Below are 16,520 nucleotides of genomic sequence, written 5' to 3' on the forward strand. Positions count from 1 at the left end.
TCCCCTCTTGTCCATAATGCTCCAGCTTTTCATCTCCTTAAGCACATCAAGTTCTTCACAGCTTCAGGCCCTTTACACACAGTTCCCTCTGTATGAAACATCTCATTCTCCCTTACCTTGTTCCTTGTGCATGCTTCCTCTAAGGGGCCTTCCCTTATACCTAAGTCAGTCCCCACTGCCTCCTCACCCAACAATTCTGTTATCGTACACAGTTCTCTTCCTTTTTAATAGTAGCACAAGTTATTATATAATCCATGAAGGCAGGAAAGATGTCTTAATTTTTCATGGCTGCACATATACTCCAAATATAAACACAAAGTAGTCTTTGTTGAAAGTATATAAAACCGATTTAAGAAAGATGTATGTTCAGCATTTCCCAGGACAGCTTGCTCTTCCTTAAAACTGTTTTAATGTAGAGGTCCATGGTATGAGCTTGACTAGATTTGGAGAAGGCTGGAAACCTCAAATTGCATGCAAAATTTTGTGTAACTATGTTTTCTAAGCAGATATCCAGAATGTGTACCAGAATCTAAAAGGAATAAGCAACCCAAAAGATATATACACTATTTGGGTTATGAGCACACTAACAGCCCTGACTCAAGCATTCTAAAAGCTATTCATGTAACAAAAACACTTGTACCCCCTTAATATTTTGAAATAAAAAGGAAACCAAAACAATAAAACTAACAACAACAACAACAACAACAACAAAAGATACATACTCTAATAAATTCTGGCTTCATTATTTAACAAGATAGACTTCAAATTCAACATATGGTCAATTCTTGAAACAAAATGGAAAAGAGATGTAGTATTTTAACTTTACAAAGCCTAAGTCCTGTAATTTGTCAAATCTCAGTGAAATCTGGTATTAAATGTATGCTTTATCTTCCATCAGACAAATTTCTTACATAGAGATACAGGGTAAAAAGACAAATGAAAATGCATTCATCACAGCAAATGCTACAGAAAATGAAATATATATGAGGGGAAACATCAGAAATGACAAGTCTTATCACCCATTTCAAATTCACACTGTCCAGATACCTTGATGAACTAAGCACCATAACTTATAACCCTTTCATCAGTTTCCTCTCATATATTAATATATAGTCACTTCAGCATTCTAGGCTTAGTCTTTAAGTCCCTCAAAGAATGTAAAAGAAACCAATTCCAGTGTCAAAATAGTGGAACAACTAATCATAAGTCTGTCTATTACTTTCTTAGGGGTATGACTGGATAGAGGGGCCACCCCTAAACAATGACACTCTCATGAGTCAAAAATCATGAAAATCCAATCTGATCACAAAACCCCAGACATCCAATGATTTTGTTCAAGGTCACAAAGCTACTAATGCCAGGACTGGAATTTGCCTCCTACCTTTAGTGGTCCTCATACCAGCTTCTCATGCTCTTGCATAGCTCCACCAAATGCTTAGCATGAATTCCCAAAATACTAAAACACTAACTCTTGGCTATGGATTTAAAAAAAAAAAAAAAAGACTAAAACTGGCATGATATGAAACTCAGAAATTTAGAAGTAAATATGACACTACCGAATGACATTAACTGTGACTTCTTTCACAAATGGTATCTTTTTTAATCGTGTACAGGACAGTGTCTGATTAAGGCAAGATTATTTTTGCAGTTTATTATAATTATTTTAGTGACTCAGAAATTACAAATTTAAAAAATCACTACTCCAGAATAATAAACCTGACATTTATTTTTATTAAGTTTATAACTAACAATGTATAAATGAGGCTCTGTTTCCCAATTTTTAAACCTATCACTAAGGAACAGATCTTGTAATTGACTTGAACAAGTTTCAAGAGAAAGACAAAATGGCCTATGTTTCATTGTTGTTGTTTTTCTCCCATTAAATTTATGCCAGTTATTCAAATATTCTACCATGATATTGCTCAACACAAATGATCTAAAGATTTTCAGCTTCATTAATAGGGTACATTGCTTCCAAACTTCAATAAAAGAACAGTTAGTACTAGAACCTTTTACCAACCTATTATGCATTCAAAGTCTGTATGAAGTTTTAAGACATTTCCCAAAATAGAGGCTTTAAATGAAAGATAAGAAAATATACTGATTAGTGTAGTAAATAGTATCCCTTTCCTAATCTTTAAAAAATAAATTACTTCTGGAAAAGCTGACTTTTAAGCCACAACACAGAATATTTCCTTACTCAGCAGACAACAAAATTCCTCAAGATTAAATCCTATGAGCCAGATTTTTCTCCGCCAGTACTGCTCCTATGTGGCATGGGGCATAATTTTATAAAGTGTTAACTCCTTCACTTGTCTATTGACATTCTGTCTTCAAAAATAAACCCTTAAACTCAGAATAGATTTTACTCTGCTATTCCAAAGCAAGTATAATGAGCATACCTTAAAACGTTTGACAGGTGCGATAACATATTATAAAACTGTGTCTGTACGTGCCTAGGATTACCAACTACAAGAATCTCCCTCTTTCTCTGAAGTGACTGTGTTTCAAGACACCATACATTAAATTGTTTACTATGCAAAGGAGGAAGTCCATATGTAACTCAAAATCAAATAATCTAAAATCATTGCTCTTCTTAAGAATTATGGGCAAATCAAAATCAGACTGATTGAATTGTATTCCTTGCCTTGCCCCAAACCACGTGAACAGTAAAGGTAAGAAAGAGCTGGGAGGTGAAGAATGGTAAAGGAGATACTATTCACAAACAAGTTATTTAACTTCCCTGCCCATCAAGTTCCTAGTTAATAAATAAGAATAATACCCACTTCACAGGGTTATTGCAAGGATCGAATGAGTTACTGCATGAAAATGATTTGCCTGGTAAAAGGAACATAATAGGCCCTCAATAAATGCCAGCTTCTTCCTCCAGTTCTGAGCCCTCTGTTCTTTGTTCTCTACACTCATTCCCCCAGATGACTCAGCCCTCTCATGACTTTTATTAACAAATGCTGAAAACTACTCTATCAATCAAGGCCCTGATGTTAATGTGCCTGCCCTCTGTCTGTCCCCTGTCCCCAAGATATTTAGGTAAGGAAGACAGAGGAAGAGACTCCAACTACCTAAACTTCACTGTAAGGACTAGCATTCAGGGTGGACAGATTTTCACTCATTTCCAACTATCAACTGAAGATCTGCATTGCCATCTCAAAATGCCTGAAATCAAACTCATCATTATCTCTTTAAAAAATGAAGCCCTATTCCTGCCCCTTTTCTAATTGTGAGTGGTACCCAGTACAGAATAATCCATGCCCCATTTTTCTCTCACCCAAATATTGCCAGATAACCCAGGCCTATCAAATTTACCCTCATAATCTCTACTATAATATATCTCATTTTCTGTCCCACTGCCACCACCAGAGTCCAGGTCAGGGTTTCTCAATCTCAACACTACTGACATTTTAGGCCACACAATTCTTGTGGGGACTGGCCTGTGCATTGTAGGATTTTTAGCAGCATCTCTGGCCTCTACCCACTAGATGCTTACAGAATTGCTCCCTCCATCCAAGTTATGACAACCAAAAACATCTCTAAACATTGCCAAATGCCCCCTGGGGGGCAAAATCACCCTCCCCATTGTCTCCCTCATTCACGCATTTGAGTGCCACTGGCCCAGTTCCTCACCGCTTTATGTGTGCCATATAAAATCAGCCCCTAAGTCTCCAGTTTTTCCTCTAACACCTGTGGCACTAAGACCTCCTAAAGCACTGCTTTACAAGTCATTTCTCTTAAATCTACTACTTCCTGTTACCTTCACAATTAGTTTCAAAGCTCTCCACCCAGCCTTGATAACCTGGCCTTAAACATTATTCTGCAAAGCACCTCACCTAGTGGCTACCCAGCAGTCCTTCAGTAAGACATCCAGTCCCTCCCTTTCTATTCCACTGCTGTCACCTCTGTTTGGATGCCCATTATCATCTAGCAACCAATCCAGGCCCTACAAGAGCCTCCTTCCCTAGCCTCTAATCTATCAGTCGAAGTCAAAAACTTTCAGTGCCTATTGAAATATGAAATCTTCTACTTGTCTTCAGAGTCTTTCATAACACCACCTCTTTATGTTCTGTTGTCCCCAAAACATACGCTAGCATCAGCAAAACCTGATTACTAGTCCTTGAAAAGGCTCCTACACCTTCTACCTTCCATCACGTTTTTCCTCTGACTGAAAGCCCTCCTCAGCCCACTCCTGTCACTCCACCCCAAATAAAGTCCATCTGAATTAAGTCAAGAAGCCTTTCTTGATCACACCTCCTTTGTGTTTACATAATACTTTGTACCTGTCCTGTGGCATTCACATTCTACTTTATGTTACATGAGTGTTCTAATAACTTACAAGATCCTTGAGAGCTTCTTACTCCTCTATTGATGCCATGCAATGCTTAGCCCAGTGCTAAATAGAGAACTCAGTATTACATGTGAGTTGCCCCAAATGTTTCCCATGTAGGAAGCAATGGAGCACTGTGTTTTCAGAGAACCCAAACTCCCTTAAGGGAATTAAGCCTGTATTCTGTATTCCCCTTTTGTCTCACATTTCTATGTCTTAGGACAATTTTTAAGCAAATTGCCTCCCAGATATCCAGATTGCTATTTAGTGTATATTACTGTAAGAGTTCTACTGCAGGGAATTCCTGCTACAACTTCCAACTTGTAACCGAATCCTGAATACTTACTTGAACTATTTAAGCTCTCTTTTTATATGAAAAAAATAGAAATTTATTTTTCGATCTTAATAAAGTTGAGCAAAACATGAAAACAACTTGGATTGGAATAAACATATTTCAAGTAAAGGTTAATTAATGCTAATTTGTCTGTCCTAAACAATACACTTAAAGTCCTAAAGTAGGTGCAGCATTACAAAGATTAAAAGTCATTTTATATATATATAGAAAAAATTAGCTGGGCATGGTGGCGCATGCCTGCAGTCCCGGCTACTCGGGAGGCTGAGGCAGTAGGATCACTTAAGCCCAGGAGTTTGAGGTTGCTGTGAGCTAGGCTGACGCCACAGCACTCACTCTAGCCAGGCAATAGAGCGAGATTCTGTCTCAAAAAAAAAAAGTCAGTTTTATTTCAACTCCCCCTAACCCCAAACACAACCCAACAACACGGAAAGCTTCTCCTTAATTCCTTAATTTCGGTTCCTAACTCACTTGAAGATATATTCTGCTGGGCGTGGTGGCTCACACCTGTAATCCTAGCACTCTGGGAGGCCAAAGCGGGCCGATAGTTTGAGCTCAGGAGTTCAAGACCAGCCTGACCAAGAGCAAGACCTCCGTCTCTACTAAAAAAATAGAAATTAGCTGGACAACTCAAAATATATATATAAAAAATTAGCCGGGCATGGTGGCGCATGCCTGTAGTCCCAGCTACTGGGGAGGCTGAAGCAGGAGGATCCCTTGAGCCCAGGAGTTTGAGGTTGCTGTGAGCTAGGTTGACGCCACAGCACTCTAGCCCGGGCAACAGAGTGAGACTCTGTCTCAAAAAAAAAAAAAAAAAAAAGATATATTCTGTTATTTCTACATAAATAGCAGTAACATTAATGACCATGTTTTGACCAGATCTTTCTTTAAATCCTATTCCAAAGCCCTGTGAGGAGAGTATAGCAGCCAACACTACCACTACTATTCTTTTTAGCACAGGTCATCAAACTACAGGCCCTGTTTTGTATATCCCTGAGCTAAGAATGGTTTTCACATTTTTAAAGGATTATAAAAACAAAGGCTAAGAATAGGCAACAGAGACTATAAGTGGCTGGCAAAGCCTAAAATATTTACTAATTGTCCCTGTTTGGCAGCATGAATTTGGGATTCCTAGTTGTTTGTTGGTACGTAAAACACTCAACTTTTCCTTCCAAGGTTTTAAAAAAACAATATAAAACATACAAGATTATGCAAAAAGATAGAACTCATTCAACTTAGTCATAGTTAACGCACAGGTAACTTCTAAAACAGAGGCCTGTGCGTGAACATTTTAATACTTCACAGAATTTTTGTTAGAAGAAACTTGACTTTCATTCTATAGATGAACATTACTTATGCCTGAAGAGGAAAAGTGTCTGACTCAAAATCATACTGCTAGTTAACAGCAGAGTGGGGTAAAAGACCCAATCCTCAAAACTCCCGGTCCAATGCTCCGCAGTCCACTACATACACCTATGCATGTGGCTTTAAGTTTTGGAGATTTGGATAACTGGCTTGGATCACTATAAAGATTAAAACTTAAAACCTATTCCTGATAAGCTGTTTAGACACCAGCAGCTATGAATCATTGAACAGAGTAACATTAATGGTCACCACATACACTAGATAACTTCTAGGAAGCCTTCTTTTTTAAAAGCAGATATGATAAGCCTTAAAACTTACTCTGCTTGCTCCTCCAGGGCTTCAGATTGAGGCAAATATGTATGTGTGACTTCCAGCTGCTCAATACTTATCTCCCAACCCAAATCCACAAGTTCCACAAATGTAATCGAATGCCCATCGGAAAAACACTGTCCAGGTTACATCACCCACGTTTTATAGATAATTACAAGTTCTTTTCACGTCTACTTGCAAACTACTGGCCAGAAGTTCAAAATCTCTTAATCTCCCTAAGAATTTAACTTCCTTAAAAAAAGAAAAAACTGCTTCTTTTGGATTCCATCTATAAAACTCACTTTATCACATCGTCTCGGTTAATTCAAGAACTAAAAAAGAACAAAAAACATTTTGCTCACACTGATAACGTTACTACTCTGCAGGGGATCCAAAGCACTATGTATATACATCAGGATCTAAGATTCAACCCCAGTAACAAGCCGAGATCCTTCATACGAAGTTGCTCTCCCAGTGTTGGAGAATACAGATTCTCCGCGGCAGCCGAGGGACACAAGGCTTAGGCTCCTCAGACCCCCACCCCCAGCACAGGAGTCGCGTCCTCTAAGAGACCCCCTCCCCCTCGACCGCGGCGCGAGTCCCGGGCGCCCGGGCACCTGCGGCCCCTGCCCACAGCGGGGGAGCCCGGGGACCCCAGCCCACCGCCGGCCCTCCTGCCTGCCGGCCGCCCCGCGACGCGGCGTTACCTGGAGGACCACGTCGTTGGGCAGCTGCGCGGCCCGGAACAGCTCCAGCACCCGCCCGTTGACCACCACCTTCTTGGTGCTCTCAATGTCGCAGTAGGAGAAGAGATCTGAATAGTACTTCTGCTCCGCATCGCTCAGCGTTAAGCCTTCCATCTTCGCCTCCGGCTCGCGGCCGCCCCGCCCCGCATGCAACACCCGGGGCCCGGCCCCAGGACCGCGGGGAGGCGGGGGCTGCGCGTGGCCGCGCGGCCCGGCCTCCTCCTCGCTCCCCGAAGCCGCCGGGAGCCCTAGCCCCGGCCTCACGCGCGCCGGGTGCGCCCGGGCCACAGGGCCCGGAGGTCGCGAAGAGGGGGCCCAGCTGGGCTCGGCGCTCCGCCGCTCGCGAGGCCCCGCGCAGCCCTGGGCTCGGCTCCGGCCGCGGGGAGGGTGCGCGGAAGGAGGCGGGGGCCGCGGAGGCGCGAGGCCCTGGCGGACTCCGCCCCCGCCCCCGCCGCGGGTTCGAGTCTCCCCGGCTCCCCGCCGCTTCCCGCAGACTTCCCGCCTCGGCTTCCCCTTCCGTCCGCGCCTCCGGAGCGGCAGCACTTCCCAGAAAGTTGTGGGGCTTCGAGTCTAAAGTTTCGGGGGCTCTGGACTGAACGTGGCCGCCGCTCCGCCTCCCTCCGTCGCCATTTACAGCGCCCAGGCCCGGCCCCAACGCGCCCGCACCGACACTGACAGCGGCAGCCGCGCTCCAGACCCGGATGTGAGGCCGGGAGGAGAGAGCGCGAGAGGGAGAGAGAAACACCCACCGGGCTGGCTCGGCCGCTCCCGGGAGAGGGGGCCGCAGCGCCCCCTGGTGGCCGGCGCCCGGCGGCGGGATGGCCGAGCCGCCCTCTGCGCAGGGACCTCAGCGCGGAGACCCCGGGAAGGGGGTCGAGGGCGGGGGCGGAAGAACATGCAGCTCATTAAGACCAAAAGAACTTAGATTCGGGTTGCAGCGTTTACGTTTCGCAGTTTCTGGCCCTAAGCATTTAATAGCTATGATTGAAAGGGGAACATTGTTCAGGTTATTATTATTCTATCTGTACCTTTTTGGTGTAGATGTTACTGAAGGTAAATTCAGTATTTCTTCTGCCCTGAAAGGTTGTAACATCCAGTCTATCCGGGAGCCCTCGTCATCAAAACGCTGAGACTTAACACACTCTTGCTCGAAGCTGTGTTCACCTGAGAAACCAAATGCGCCAAATAGAGGGGGAAATTGGCAAAGTTGTCCCCTGTGTACAAGGTCACTCCGGTCATAGGAATTTAGTACTATAGATTTATTCCATCAACTCGATAAGCTCGTGTAGGCCCTGGGCAGACCACAGAGGCTGCCACTCCTTAATTTCTTCATTTATGAAAATTATGTAGTTGTACTGTTTTAATCTGCACCTATCTCAGAAATGGGATTCTTAAACTATCTCAAGTAGAATACCTTAACGAATTTATATTTAGAAAATATGAACTACTTCAAAGACAGCAGCCAAGGACAATTATACAGATTTTTGGGGTTTGGTTTTTATTTTGTCTTCTGCATGTTGTTCCCCAGAGTGCTGATCCTACAAATGGCACATAGGAGGAAACTATCATAGTTTCACTCACAATCGTTTATTTGTAATTCTAAAATTCAAAGAGCACTGAAAACCCAACGATTTTTTTTTTCTTTTGTAACGTTTTGATAGCAAAACCTGCCCTGCCTCATTTGGAGGCAAAATCTTAACTAAACTTGCCTGAAGCTATTTTTATAGCCTTTATGGATGCCACTCCATGTCAATATTTGTTCATTTTACTCCAGGCCTTAATGGAATGTTAATATATACACAGTAACAGTTATTATCTTTCTTTTTTTAAAAATAAGGGATTGCAGATCTGTAAATATTTTCTAACTAGACTAGTAGTATTTTATAAAGATATATATATATATATATGGAATATCCTATTAAGCTCATTTTGCTATTTCTAAAACTTTCAGTTTGCTACAGCATCATCTCATATCACCTGCCCAGAAGTGATCAGAGCCCCACAGACAGCCTGTCTTCCAAAGGTGTAAAAAACAGGAACATAGTGGGGTAGGATTGGCTCACAATTGTCTTCAGCATCTTTTTCTCTGTAGCCTTTTCTAGGCCTTGCAGCTCTTTTCTGCCCCAGGGCCTTTGTTCCTGCCATCTGAAATACTCCTCCCACAGGTCCTGTTCAGGTACCTGTTCAAATGTCACCTCCTCAGAGAGGCCTTTCCTCAACACCTGATCTAAAGTAGCCCCACCATGCGCTATCTGCTTGTCTGATTTTCTTTATAGCACTTTTCACTACCTGACATTAAAGTATGTATCTGTTCACACTTTTTTTTTTAGAGATAGGGTCTCACTTTGTCACCCAGGCTGGAGTGCAGTGGTGCCATCATAGCTCACTGCAACCTCCAACTCCTGGGCTCAAGCAATCCTCCTGCCTCAGCCTCCCAAGTAGTTGGGACTACAAGCACACACCACCATGCCCAGCTAATTTTTCTTATTTTTTGTGGAGACAGGATCTTGTTAGGTTGTCCTGGCTGGTCTCATACTTCTGGCCTCAAGTGATCCTCCTGCGTCTGCCTCTCAAAGTGCTGGGATTACAGGTATATGCCACCCTGCTTGGGCTGTTTACATTTTTAATAGCTAATAACCATTGAGTACTTACTGTGTTTCAGGTACTGTTCTAAAACCTTACACTTACTACCACATTAATCACAACAACCCTATGACATAGGTACTATTAGTATTTTTTGACATATTAGTAAACTGAGGCAAAATGGGTTAAGTAACTTCCAAGTCATGTTGTTATTAAGTATCTGGATCTGGGATTCAAAACCCAGGCCATCCCAACTCTAAAATCACTACCCTATACTGTCTTTCTTATACTTGTTTATTAAGTGCCGTCAACTACTATTCCTGTATTTACCAGAAAATATTTCTTCATTGCCACAGTCCCAAGGCCCAGTATGTGGCAACACAGTGTGTAGCAATAATGATTTGTTGAATAAATGAAGGACCAAGTGATTTTAACATTGATGTGATAAGTCAGTCAATATAGTAAGTCCTGACAATGTCATTGATCGGTCCTTGGAAACTGTGATTTTAAGCAAAACAACATATAATGAAACCAATTTTATCACAGGCTAATTGGTATAAACAAGAGTTAAGTTCCTATGGCATATTTCTGGATACAAAAACATCACCAAACTTCTAAATAAATATCAAAACACTTCTAATATTAAACATTGAAGTAATTGTGAGCTATACATACATCTAAGAAATATTAATAAAAACAAGTAAGATAATTACCCAATTTTTGGTGAATCACTGAGTGACGACGGTTGTCATTGGGGTGGGTTAAATCAAGGAATAAATGTTTGCAAAGTGAAAATTGTCAGGATCGCCTCCAACCCCACGCAGCCCAAAATCAAACAATCACAAATCTGGCAGGCTCCTGAGCGCTATTGTGCCATGGTGTTTATTGTCCTGCATCTCTATGATTATCATAGGCTTTTAAAATTTTTATTTTACAATCATTTGTATTCATTCATTCATTTTCCAACCTGCTTATTTCACTTCAAGGGCGCAGGTGGCTGGAGCCTATCCCAGCAGTTCAAGGGGCTGGGAACCAGCCCTGGACGGGACACCATCCCATTGCAGGGCGAGCGCGCACACACACACACGCACACACACATGCACACACACACACACACAACACTCAGACTGGGGACATGTAGACACTGCCAGTGAACCTAACGATCACATCTTTAGGATGTGGGAAGGAACTGGGGTATCCAGAGAAATCCCACATAGACATGGGAAGAACGTGCAAACTCCACACAGACGTGGCCCTGACAGAGAATCGATTTTTTTTCTCATTAACCTTATAACAAAACAACATTGAATGAAACAGTGTTATTCAAGGACCTTCTGTACTCTCATCTCCTCCTAGCTTCACACCCTTAATTCTATAGTAGAAACCTCCAGCACCACTCCTCTTTAGCAACTGGAAATAATTACAGGATCGCCTCACTTCCAGGTTCTAGAACTCTGAAATTTTCTTCTCGGTCCATAATATGCTATCCTTTTACTCTCGACTTCCATTCCTCTAATAAGCCTGCTCCTTATAACCTTCAAATTCTCCTCGATACCAGCAGGTATTTCATGTATTCAAAAATATACTTTGAGCATCTTGTTCGAGTCTAAAACCAACAGCATGATCTTGTCCTTAGGCATGATACAATCTAGGGACCTTGTTGTCAGCCCTATCACAGCTGTTCTGCTAGCACCATTTATTCCTTCATGCATTCCTTACCCTCACCCCTTGCCAACTGCTAATACAGAATGACCCACAACACATATGCTGTAGGATGTTGAGAGGGAGTCTTCCCATGGTTCTATTGCTCTGTGAGGCATTCCTAATGTCATAGGACATGGAGTAGGAGTTTTCTCGTTGGCAACCAAGACCAAGCTGAGGACCAAAAGTCGCTAGTACCACACATTCTAAAGAAAAACAATCAAGCCAGACCCCTTCCTTTAAGGGCTTACTGAGAAGCAAATGAATGAGCCCTACCGCCAGCAATCACTACTTCAGCCCACAGACCCAATTCCCAGTGTGAAAGCAAGTCCCGGATATCGCCGGTCTGTGGGGAGCACTGTGTCTGTGTGAGAGCCCCTCCAAACAGACACATCCTCCTCTGTGGAAGCAGGAGCTCAGAAAGACAGGGCAACCTGCCAGAAGGAAGCCTGCCTCCTCAGCCCCCAGCTGGGGAGTGGGTGGGCTAGGTGGTGGAGGGCTTACCAGCTTCACAATGAATGAGCTTTTTCTCTAGATCTATCACTGAAATTTATATTTCCAGGTATGAAGGAAAAGAAATACAATTTAAAACATGAGCCTTTTGAGGTCAAGTCTAATTTCTTTCCTATACATTTTTAGAAATATCAATTTTAGAAGTGAAATCATGAGAAAGCTATTTTAAAACAGATGGTCTATATTATATAGGTACAGATTTAAAGATACTGGTTTTCAGGTAAAACCAAATAGTTGGTTACTGCCAACAAATGCATCAGCTGTTTCCTAATGGAAAAATCTCTAGTTTCTAAAATAAATTATATACAATAAAATTTGACAAATGCAGATAGTTATGCAGCCATCACCAAAATCAAGATGTAGAACCATTCCAGTATCCAAAAAAATTCCCCTGTGCTGCCCTTTTGTATTCAACTCCACCCTCAGCCCCCAGCAACCACCGATTTGCTTTCTGTTCCTATGCTTTTGGCTTTCCCCAAATGTCATATAAACAGAATTATGTAGTGTGTAGCCTTTTGAGTCTGGACTTTTACATATAGCATAGTGCATTTGAGATTTTTCCATGTTCTTGCTTGTATCAGTAGTTCATGTTTTAATTGCTGAATAGTATTCTGTTGTATGGATGATTATAATTTGTTTATCCTTTCATTAGTTTAAGGACGTTTGGGTTACTTCCAATTTTGCGTGATTATTAATAAAATATCTAGGAGTGATAATGTTTGGTCAGTAGTAAGTGTGTGTTTATAAGAAACTGCCAAAATGTTTTTCAAAATGCCTATACCATTTTGCATTCCCACCTGCAATATATATGAATTTTAGTTTTCCTACAGCCTCGTGAACCATTCTAATGTCATTCTAATAGGTATATAGCAGTATTTCTCTATGATTTAAGTTTGCATTTCCCTAAGACAAATAATATTGAACACTTTTTCATGTGATTACTTGCTGTCTGAATATCTTCTTTGGTACAGAATCTATTCAAAAATTTTCCCATTTTGTATTGGGTCGTTTGTTTTCTCATTGCCGAGTTTTGAAAATTCCTTATACATTCTTAACACAAGTCTCTTGTCAAATATGCAATTTGTGATTATTTTCTAAAGGCTATGACTTGCCTTTGTATTCACTTAGGAGTGTCTTTTGCATAGCAGAATAGTTAAAATTTGGGTTAAGCCCAACTGAGGGGTGGCCCTAAAAGACATTGGTGAGGGGAAACCCACTGGGGAACGTTTCAGTTAATGTACTTGGTCATTCACTTTGTGTATGAGATGTGGTCCAAGGTAAGAATACACGTTAAACCCATGGGCAATGACGGATGGTTTGCCTAATAGGTCAGGGGCCTGGAAGGATACAATTTGGAAGATCAGAGAGGAGGAGGTCTAAGGGGAAAGCATGTGGTTGAGCTTATGGGAAGGGGCACAAAGTGGGAATATCTTTGTATTGCATGTCACACACACCAGAAAGCATCCACCATGGAGGAGGTACAAGGCAACCAAGTAGACAAAATGCCCTGGCCAGTTGCTGTCAGGCTGTCCCTGCAATCAGTCCCTTACCCCCACCCCAATATTGGCACATTGGGTTCAGGAACTGAATGGCTTCTGTAGCAGCAATGGAAGCTATCCACGGCCATAGGTTTCCACTCACCAAGGCCAAATGTCCAACTTGCCACCATCGGAGACCCAAGTTGAGTTCCTGATACAACAGCATTCCTCAAGGAAACCAATCAGACACTTGGTGACAAGTGGATTTATCTTTACTGGCACCAAACATATTCTGGGCATACTTTTGTTTTTCTGCCCACAGGTCCTCAGCTAGCAGCACTATCAGAAGGTTTAAGAGTGTTTCTATCACCAACCTGGAATCTGTGTAGTATCACTTCAGAATAAGAGATTCACTTTATATCAACAAAAGTGCATTAGTGGACATATGACTACAGGATCCTCCGGATCTCTTCCATAACACAGCATCCAGAAGCTCTTGATCTAAGGGTGTGACAGAACGGCCTTTTGAAGGTGCAGCTATGTGTCAGCTCGGAGATGATATTCTGCAAAGAGGGGACTCCACATTCCAGAATGCAGTGTGCACCCTAAATTAATGACCATATATGCCACTGTGTCCCCAGTAGGTGGACTATATAAGACAGGGAACCCAGGGGTGAAAGCAAGACTGGTCCCCCTTGCTTCTGTCCTCAGCAACCCACTTGGAGAATTTGTACTTCCTGTCTCTCTGATTCTAGGCTTTGAGCATCTAAATGTCCTGGTTCTCAAAGGGGAGTGCTTTCACTAGAAGGTTTATTCTTAGTTCCATTAAACTTTCAAGTTATTAATGCTGTCCAGTCACTTGGGGCTTTTTAGTGGGGAACAAAAGAATTAACATACTGCGGGGTAATTGAACTTACCTATCAGGAGAAAATAGTACTTGTTTTATACAATTGAAGCAGGAAAGAATAGGTTTCACACGCAAGAGAGATCCACTGGGAGGTCTTGTGGTACTTCTGAAGATTTTTTCCTTAGTAAAACTTTAGTTAGGCTCCAGAAGCTTCTTCTAGGCCCATCTGTGCACATCCTTGTAAAGTCTAGTTTTAGCAGAGAACCCTGGTAAGGCAGTTTAGCAAGAACCCCCCCCCCTCAATATCTGATCACCCTGGATGTCTGATCTGGCTCCTCATCTCCCACTCTTCCCCCAGGACATATCTTATCACTCTGCCCTATCTTTAGCAAGAATCCAGGTAGGTCGGTTTAGTCAGAATCCCCCTTACCCTTGATGTTGCTTCTTAGTAATTTTCCATCCACTGACCCCACCCTGCTCCTTGGCTATAAATTCCCACTTGGCAATGCTATATTTGGACTTGAGCCTAATCTCTCTACCCTACTGCAAAATCCCGTTGCAGTGGTCCCTACACCTCTCTTGATGGTCCTGAATGAAATCTGCCTCACTGTGCTTTAACAGGTGAATAATTTTTCCTTTAACACTTCTCTGCTCTCTGATGGTAAATGGACAAGTATAACTGCCATAGTCTGAAAAGGGCATGGTGACAAGGGACTCAGACCTCTCCAGGACGAGAGTCTGGGTCACTCCACAGAGTAAGCCACCTAGAAGAGCAGAGGTATCGGCTAAGGGTGAGGAGAATCTAGAGTAAGTAGAAAGGAGACAATGAGTATTCGACTGCCATGAGCTGCGACGGTGGCAGATGTAGTTCATTCCACTAACCTTCCTCTTGTAAAAGTTTCCAGGAATAGAGACCAGTCAGAATCCTGGGGGAGTTCTTCCCATATGGAGTAAATATATTATACGAAGCAAGTGGATCTGCGTGGTACAAGCACGGGCTGTGGTGGTGGTTGTACGCTGCCCAGATTTCCACACGCCTAGGGCTGAGGCACTCATTCTTTCAGTCACTGAGCCACTGGGAGTGTGGACATGTCAAGGGCTTACAGCTGAATCCCCCTCTAGGAATCTCCCTTGGGAGAAGGAAGTTGCCTTACTCAAGTCATACCCCTGCCCCAGGGGCAGCCCACATCCAGACTAGTCTGTGGATTCAGGAGCCTAAAGGTCCTTGCATTGTTTTGGGACAACTTTGAAGAGTTATCTCAGCTCCAGGCTCTTCCTGGCATTGGGGAGGGCCTCCACTGCTACCACATTACATGTTTCTCTCTGCCCAATTCTGGGCTTTCTTCACTTCCTTATGAGTGTTGTTCTTGACAATTATCAGTTAATTTCCTGTCTCCAAGTATTCATCCCAGTGTCCATTCCTGGGAAACCTGACCTAAGCCACATACACACTTCTGCTCCCATTAGTTGAGTTAGTGAGTGCTTACCAACCTCTTATACTTATTATTGCAATTATTATAATTGGATTAAATATTACATAAACAAATTAATTAAGAAAACAGAAAGATGGGTTTGTTTCTATGAAAACCAAGAATGATTCTTTGGGAAGGCATCATCATGGCAAATTACTAAGAAAAGTTGCTGTTGAATTAGCTGGGGAATTAGCTCATGACGAAAAGACTTGGAAAAAACAACATGGTATCTGTGGGTTCAGTGCATAGCAAATTCAATATATGCTTCTTGTTTGATGTAGTTTAGACTAGAATGTAATTTGTTACCTGTAATCATAATTTGTTTTTATTTTTGATAAATCTATTACTTTTGTAAAAATATGCACACTCACTGTAAAAATTTGAAATAACTCAGAAAACAATAAAGAAAATATAGAAGTTACCTGGAATCCTACCACAGGCAACCTCTATTAACATTTTGGTGAATATTCTTCTTGACGTCATTCGTTTAAAATGCACAAAAAAGGTATAGACATACAATATCAAATAAATGGATGTGTTATATCTATAAATAAACATACATACACATTACATTATACATATACCTTATATACATATACATTATATTAATATCAAATATATTAAATAAATGAATGCTTTATATATATTACTATATATTATCACTATATATTATATTAATATGTATTATATATATAAAATGTATCCATTTATTTGGTATTGTATGCTTATATCTTTTGTAGCAGGTCATGTTCAATCAAAAATAGATTTATTTATGGAAAAGTTGCCTTTTATTTTTTAAACTTAATTATGAATTT

At 41.7% G+C, this 16,520-nt stretch overlaps 1 protein-coding gene across 4 annotated transcripts in view; it reads right to left on the minus strand.

The window, feature by feature from the left end:
• The window catches only part of REPS1 (RALBP1 associated Eps domain containing 1), a 75,060-nt gene extending 67,250 nt beyond the window's left edge, over positions 1–7,810 (minus strand). For all 4 annotated transcript variants that reach the window (XM_045544462.1, XM_045544461.1, XM_045544460.1 and 1 more), the window contains exon 1: positions 7,073–7,810. In XM_045544462.1, the coding sequence (XP_045400418.1) occupies positions 7,073–7,225 (153 nt within the window). In that variant the 5' untranslated portion in view covers positions 7,226–7,810. The remainder of the gene's footprint in view (positions 1–7,072) is intronic.
• Between the last annotated feature and the right edge of the window lie 8,710 nt (positions 7,811–16,520).

The sequence above is a fragment of the Lemur catta genome, chromosome 2 (genome assembly GCF_020740605.2).
Source record: "Lemur catta isolate mLemCat1 chromosome 2, mLemCat1.pri, whole genome shotgun sequence".
Classification (NCBI taxonomy): Eukaryota; Metazoa; Chordata; class Mammalia; order Primates; family Lemuridae; genus Lemur; species Lemur catta.